Source organism: Hydra vulgaris, chromosome 15 (genome assembly GCF_038396675.1).
Source record: "Hydra vulgaris chromosome 15, alternate assembly HydraT2T_AEP".
Taxonomy (NCBI): domain Eukaryota; kingdom Metazoa; phylum Cnidaria; class Hydrozoa; order Anthoathecata; family Hydridae; genus Hydra; species Hydra vulgaris.
The window spans coordinates 4,099,293-4,107,500 of NC_088934.1; the positions used below are offsets into that span (position 1 = coordinate 4,099,293).

General features: G+C 27.3%; 1 protein-coding gene across 2 annotated transcripts in view; it reads right to left on the minus strand.

Moving 5' to 3' along the window:
* Positions 1-5,703: 5,703 nt before the first annotated feature.
* Positions 5,704-8,208, minus strand: part of LOC136092410 (uncharacterized) — a 32,285-nt gene continuing 29,780 nt past the window's right edge. Inside the window, exons 4-5 of one of the 2 annotated variants that reach the window (XM_065820618.1) lie at positions 7,039-7,084; positions 5,704-6,777 (exon numbers count right to left, since the gene is read on the minus strand). In XM_065820618.1, the coding sequence (XP_065676690.1) occupies positions 6,222-6,777; positions 7,039-7,084 (602 nt within the window). In that variant the 3' untranslated portion in view covers positions 5,704-6,221. The remainder of the gene's footprint in view (positions 6,778-7,038; positions 7,085-8,208) is intronic. The other variant, XM_065820619.1, reaches the window with a different exon arrangement.

The following is an 8,208-nucleotide window of genomic DNA, read 5'->3' on the forward strand; positions in this document are numbered from 1 at the left end:
GTATGGACAAGGAAAAGGTTTCTATTTATTTTAACGCGCTGAAGCAAGTTATGGATGAGATGGGTCTTTATTGCAAACCCCATTGTGTGTGGAATATGGATGAAACTGGTTTGCAATTGCAGCATACACCAGACAAGGTTGTTACTAAGTCATGTTCAAGATATATACAAAGTCGGACAAGTGGAAACTGTGAAACAATAACAATTGCCACAATTAGTGCCTCAGGCACTCACATACCTCCTCACATTATTGTGAAAGGTAAAACCAGAAGAGCTTTAAATGGCTTTGAAGTTCTTTCAGCTCCTGAAAGAAGTACTTGGAGTGTTTCTGATTCTGGGTGGACTAAACAAGGTATTGCATTACTTTGGTTTTCGGAATCTTTTTTAACAAATATAGGACCTGAGCGACCTCAAATATTAATTTTGGATGGTCATAGTTCTCATAATTTCATAGAATTGATTGAATCAGCTATCAAGAGTAACATCATTATAGCTGAACTTCCAGCACACACATCACATTGGCTTCAACCTTGTGATCGGAGTGTATTTGGACCACTCAAACAACACTATAATGTTGCTTGCCAAGATATGATGAATATGTATCCAGGTGTTTTAGTGTCACATAGGAGTTTTTGTGCTTTGTTTAGAATAGCATGGGTAAAAGCCTTATCAGAAAAGAACATTAAATCAGGGTTTAATGCCTGTGGTATATTTCCATTTAATCCCAATAAAATTCCACCAGAGGCTTATCTGCCAAACAACCTTTATGAACCATCACAATTAACTGAGGCTAAATATGAAAAAAGTATAAGATTTGACGAAGATAAGAAGCATATTATTAATCCATTTTTGGAAAAATCTGAAAAAACTTCTGAAATTATATTACAACCACATCAAACAAACTTTGCAGTAAGTAATGTACAAATAGATTTTGCTATTGAATCCAATTGTGTAGAGAAAAAAGTGAATAGTTCTAGTGTTTGTTTTACCAACTTATTCCATTGATGATCTGGAATCTGTTTTAACAGACCAACAACGCCAATGTTTTGCTTTTTGTTTTGATAAAGGATTTGACATTAAGAGTGATGAAACTTTTATGAGTTGGAAAAGTTTGAAAATGTTATCTCCTGATGTATTAACTGCTCTTCCAAAAAATACAATAGCATTTGACCATGTTTCAACACCGCTTGTTAATAATAAGTCTAATGATACAACATATACTCTTCTCACCAATGCATCTACATCTTATGGTTTAAATAATCTGTTAAACACTGAGGACGATGACAATGATATATTACCATACCCAAAAAAGATTTTGCCAACTACTAAAAAATTTTCAAAAAATGGCCTGCAACCAACATATTTCATATTGACATCTAAGGAAGCCTGCGATGCTAAGATTCTGGAGATAATTTTGAAGGAAAAAGAAGAGTGTAAATTATTGAAATCTCAGATTGCTGAGAAAAAACTGATTGCAAAGACTAAAGTTCCATTATCTGACAAAGCAAATAATATGAATAATAAAACAAAACCAAATAAAAAAAATTTAATCCAATCTAAACAAAAAAAATACAGACGATACAAGCAACTCTTGCAAACAATGTTGAAAAATGTTAATGTAACTTAATGATCCAAAAACGATGGACGAATCAGTATCCTGATAAAAGTGTTGTAATTGTTTGCTTTATTTTTTAAATATATATTTAATTATTTTGCTGTTAAATATTTTTATTGAAATTTTAATTTTTTTATTTTGAAAAAAAACAGCAATTCAATGTTGAGTTATTTGCAAAGTATCACTATATTATGTTTATGTATTTTGTTGCCTAATTTAATATACTTCTTTTACTAAACCTCATAAGGACCATTTTGAATTGGTATATTTTTGAGATTGTTGTTGAAATTGTAAAATACATTTTAAAACTGAAAATCTTATCAAACGCTGGCTTTTTTCTTAAACTGCTACTTTATGACATGACAAAAAACATTAGTATTAATTACATAAGTATAGCAAGTTTATGTTTTTATTCATTTAAGACATTTGCTAAGTTTTGTGAAGCGATTTAAAATTTATTTTTGTTTAGCTGTTAAAAAAAGGATTTTTTTATTATTTTCACATTTTGCTTTTATTCTATATTTCCTGAATATACACAAGTAAAAATTTGTGCAGAACTTATTTTTTAAACTCGAGACAATAAATTTGTTGTGTTTTTTAAATCATTGTCACTACTTTTACTTCGTAAAACTTAATGGCCAGGAATAAGTTCGCAATGGCCATGTTTCGGATCTCCGGCCAGGATTTGGTGTTTTTTAAGCCTTATTGTATTTGTGCTGAAACTTGTTAATTTATTGACAAAAATTACCAAACTTGTCATAAATTGTATCTCAAGAAGTTTATTAAGAGTTTAGAAATATTTTTTCATGATCCTATGCCGTTCGCGGTAATATATAACGAAGTTTAAAATTAAGTGGCCAGGAATAGGTGGTTTTACCCTAATTAGCAAAATCTAAATGCAAATCGATTTTTATACAAAATTAACAAAGCAATTATGTAATTATGTATTAGACAAATATTAATACATATTTGCTCACTGATTAAAAAAATTATGTTATTTTTTTGGCATATTTTTAGAATTATTTTTTTATTACATCCTTAACTATAAAAAATTTTTTTTAGGATTTCCTAAATGTCCCTTCAATTACTTCAATTCAAAGTTGTTGTCAAAAACTCAATTGTTTTTGACATCAGCTGTCAAAAACTCGATTGTTTTTGACATCAGCTGCTGATGTCAAAAATTGGCACAAATACCGTTGATGTCAAAAAATCAGCCGCTGATGTTTAAAATTGACAAAAATACCGCTGATGGCAAAAAAATCCGCTAAATTTGGCAAAATTTTCCAATTCCCCCCCCCCCCCCTCTCTCTTGTCACAGTGAAAGATGCATTTTTTAAAAAGTGAAATTTACGTTTTTAAACTTCAATTATTTGTGTTTTCTGCTTATTATCAACTATTACTATTATACTTTTAAAAAGTAAAGCTTAAGTTTTTCTTATATAATTTATTATTTCTCATTAAATCTTTTTTCAATCAAAGTATCAAACAAAATAAAACTACCACTAAAATGCATAAAAGGCGACGTGTAGCGTCATAAATACAGTTGAAACGGTTTTTTATTGTAAATTAAAAATTCTCCTTGTTTACAGCATTAAATTATTTAATAAATGGCTAAAAACCGAAGTTTTCACATTAGTTTCCACTCATAGCAATTTACTTCCGGTCCCCAGGAGCGCCTTTAGGGTCGGCGGCGACCGAGGCAAACTTAGTTGCAGCGCTCTCTTTCTCAAGTAATAGTCAGGTATAAAAGCTTCAAAAAAAATTTGAAGCGACACCTTAAGGAACGACCCTGACAGTACCATAGTGTTAAGCTAAAACTTGAAAGGCGTAAATAATAAAATCACCGAACATTTATAAACAAAACAAACTACCCAAAATTAATCAGCATTTTTTGAAAACTAAAGAGTCTAAACGCGATATTTCTCTCCTTAAATACGCTGAGGCGATCATATATTTCGGCACCCCCCCCTTTCCCCACTTTAAAAATTATGTCAAAAATTTCAAATTTTATACAGTTTAAAACGGTGTAGAGATTTAAAAAAGGTGTTATTTTACACCGTTTTAATAAAAATAAACCTCCAGAGTGTATAACACTTAAACGTTGTAAAACTACACCTTTTACTTAAATCATTTTCAATAAACACCGTTTGAGGTTATATTAACACTAAAACGGTGTAATTTTACATCTTTTAATTCAATTTTATAAAGTTTTTCTACTTTCACACCGTTATACACCTTTTAATAAAACGGTGTAAAACTGAGATTATAATTTTGAAAAACGGTGTAAAACAGCTTTACACCGTTTTAAACCGTTCTATTAAAACGGTGTAAAAATAAAAAAATGATACATTATTTAAATTTTACACCTTTTTGAAACGGTGTAGTTAATAAAGAAGGTGTTATTTTACACCGTTTTAGTAAAAATACACCTTTAGAGTGTATAATTACACCAAAACGGTGTAAATTTACAACTTTAGCTTAAATTATTTTCAATAAACACCGTTTGAGGCTATATTAACACCAAAACGGTGTAATTTTACACTTTTTAATTTAGAGTGTAATAGAACTTTTTGTTTTTTAATATAGTTTTATTTAAAACATATTACAACTTTGTAAATGCTTTGCTTTAGAAAATAATTTTTGAGGGACCTTCCTCCTTAACACAGCAACTGGGGAAAATGTCAGCTCTTCTTGTATTCGACGACACCTACTCAAATCGGGATTAAGAGGGTGTGTTGCAATTAAAAAACCATTATTACGGCGCGGCAATAAAGAAAAACGACTTAAATATGCAAAACAACACAAAAATTGGGCCCAGGAAATGTTTAATCGGGTTCTGTACACCGTAAGTCCAAATTCGAAATTTTTGGAACAAAAAGACGCTAAATAATATGTTTGAAGAAGAATTGGAGAAGCCAATCAGCCCGAGTGTTTAAACCCTATTATTAAACACGGAGGAGGCTCTATACAAGTTTGGGGCTGTTTATCTTCATCTGGAGTAGGTGATTTGATCAAAATAGAGGGGCGACTCACAGGGGAACGTTATGTGGACATCCTAAGGCACCATGCTGTGTCTTCCGGAATGAAACTAATAAGTCATAATTTTATTCTGCAGCAGGACAATGACCCAAAACATTGTTCCCGAGTGGCAAAAATTTATTACTGGAATTAATGACCTGGCCTCCCTTGATTTCAGATTTAAATATAATTTAGCATATTTGGAATTACCTGGACAGAAAGAAGGTCGAACATGCTCCCCGAAATGCTTAAGAATGTTTTAAAGTATTTCAAAGAACATACCCCAGGATTTTATAACTAAATTGTATGAATCTATTCCCCGGCGAATATCGGCTGTGAAAAAGGCAAAAGGAGGACATATATATATATATATATATATATATATATATATATATATATATATATATATATATATATATGAAGACCACAGGGTAAAAAAGACACATTTTATAAACATTACTTTCTAAACATAAGCCTGAAGGTTAGCAAAATAGTAAAATCCAAACCAGAAAAGGCCTATGTAATGCTACACTTAGTGTCCCAAGAAATACAGTTAAAACAAACATAGCGACTTTCAAAGACAAAATTTTATTTATCTCAAAAGTGGAAATGTGTGACATGTGCATTTTCCCCCTGTAGTCTTCATATATATACACACACATATATATATATATATTATTTATTTTAAAAATATATATATATATGTATATATATATATATATATATATATATATATATATATATATATATATATATATATATATATATATATATGTATATAAATATATATATATATATATATATATATATATATATATATATATATATATATATGTATGTGTATATATATATATATATATATATATATATGTATGTATGTATGTATGTGTCTATATATATATATATATATATATATATATATATATATATATATATATATATATATATATATATATATATATATATATATATATATATATATATATATACACACATATATACATATACTTATATGCGCATATATAAACAAGCTAAAAATTCTATAAACTTCAAAAAAGTAAAAATAGTAACTTGATATTTAATATAATATATTTATGTTTTTCATTTTTATACATTTGAATTTGTTAAGTGCATATAAAAAGAGAGTAAGTGATGATGTGATAAAGTATCCAAATATTGGAAAAGTTTCAATTTTATGGTTATTTACTGTTTAAACCGACTAATAACAGTATAACCAATAAAACCACCATCAATTAGAGTTTTAACTAATTATAATAGATTCAAAGGATTTAAAAAGTGATTTTGTAAGATTAACTTTATATATTTTAAAAGAAACTTAGCCTATTATACTTTATAATTTTTATGTAAGATTTTGTTAGTGAGATACTATGTAACAGACTTAAAACATAACACATTTTCGGTGTTTCAAGTTCCATTGTTTATCATTCGCTGTTATTTAATAACAAATAGCGAATCACTTTCGTTATAATAAAAAAAATCCTGCTGACTTAAAATTCAAAATCTTTATGACAAATCAAATGACGATGAAAAGCTATTTTTATATTAGCATCGTCAGAAAGACATTAACATCACGTATTTTCGTTATTATCGGTTTCTAAGTCATAAACAATAATTGTTTTTATTTTAGAAGTAAGTTGCTCCAGTTCATTGTCTTCGAAAAGTGCAGTAGAACCATGTACACTTCCTTCATCTACATGTACTAATGTTTTATGAAAAGTACTGGAAACTATATTTGTTAGTTGGGATGGTGATTCTATTTCATTTAGTCCATGATTTAAAGAGTCTGTTTTGTCATTCATGTCCAAGTTATTTTCAAGATTTGGTAAGTTTTCCATCTCAGAGCATGCATTTACAAAATTTGGAGAACTTCCACGATTATTTTGTAATTCGCTAGCTATTTCTAAATTAGTTGAAGTGTCAGCAATAGCTATTGAGCTGTCGACAGTTTTTTCGGCTGTAATGTTTTGAGATACAGAAGAACTTTGCGTATTTTCTATTTCGAAATTACTGCAAGCAATATTTACAGATTGGTCTTGTATATTAGTCATTGAAGGGGTTTCCTGTGGAATCTCTTCAGGATGTTCAGGACAACAACGATTTCGTTTAAACCAGTCATCTATACATCTAAATATAAAGTTACAATAACAAAAATTATTTCTTTTTCAAACTAGAATATATATACATCTACATATACAGATGCAAATCATGTTATAAAATGACAAGTTTGTAAAACAAATTCTTGCTAAGTCTATATTTTTTTGTTAGTTGTTTTTTTGTGACACAAATTTAATGCATAAATATAAAGAAAATTTATAATAAATATATCAGAAAATTCATGATAAATATATCAAAAAATTTATAACAAATATATAAGAAAGCTTTTACTTTTTGTGATATATGCATAAACAAGGCAGCCTTGCAATTCTGTCACCTATACAATATAAACAAATATATATATATTTATATATATATATATATATATATATATATATATATATATATATATATATATATATATATATATATATATATATGAATATAATATATAAAAATTATTTTAAAATATTAGATTACAAAAAAGAAAGAGAAATCAGAAAGAATGACAATAAAAAAATAAGAAAAAATAGAAAGAACAGAAAGCTATTAACAAATATATAGATATAAATATATAGAAATACAAATTTACACTAAACAACAACAATAAAAGTCTACTTAAAATATTTTTAAAGTAAAATAAACTTCAATAAACCCTTCTAAATTCAATAATATATTCATTTATATATTCCGAAAAACTTCATATACCAAGATAAATACAAATATATTTATAAAAACAACGTTTGGATGACATTACAACTAAAAAAATTAATTTAAAAATACCTAATAATAAACATGCAATTATAAAGTAAAAGAAAAAATAAACTGTTAACAAAAAATGTTGTTTTGCAACAAATTTTAATGATGAATATTATCAATATAAGTTTAACTAAACACCAATGTTTAACTAATCTCTAAATGGAATTGTTTACCATGTTCATCAAACAAAATGCTAAAGGTATTTTTAAAGTGTCACTACTTTAAAATTAACACGAGAAGTGTTAATTGCTTCTTTAGATCTGTGACATCCCATATTTTATTTAGGTCTGTTTCATACCATTAATCAACTGGTAATAAGTATTTTAATTTTATTTCCTGCAACTCATCACATTCTAAGTATTTTGGAACCACATTCCAAAATACTTAGAATGTGATGAGTTGCAGTCCTTTAAACATAAATGTGAAGACTAGATTATGTAGCAAATTCAGCATAAGTCAAATATTATTAGGTCCAATAAATACTCCAGTCTTAAGCTTGGCATGGTTTAAAACACCTCAAAACTTCAGCTTCAAATTAGCATTTAAAAGTAAGGTAAATAAACTAAAATAATATAAAAATATATATATATATATATATATATATATATATATTTATATATATTTATATATATATATTTATATATATATATATTTATATATATATATATTTATATGTATATATATATATATTATATGTATATA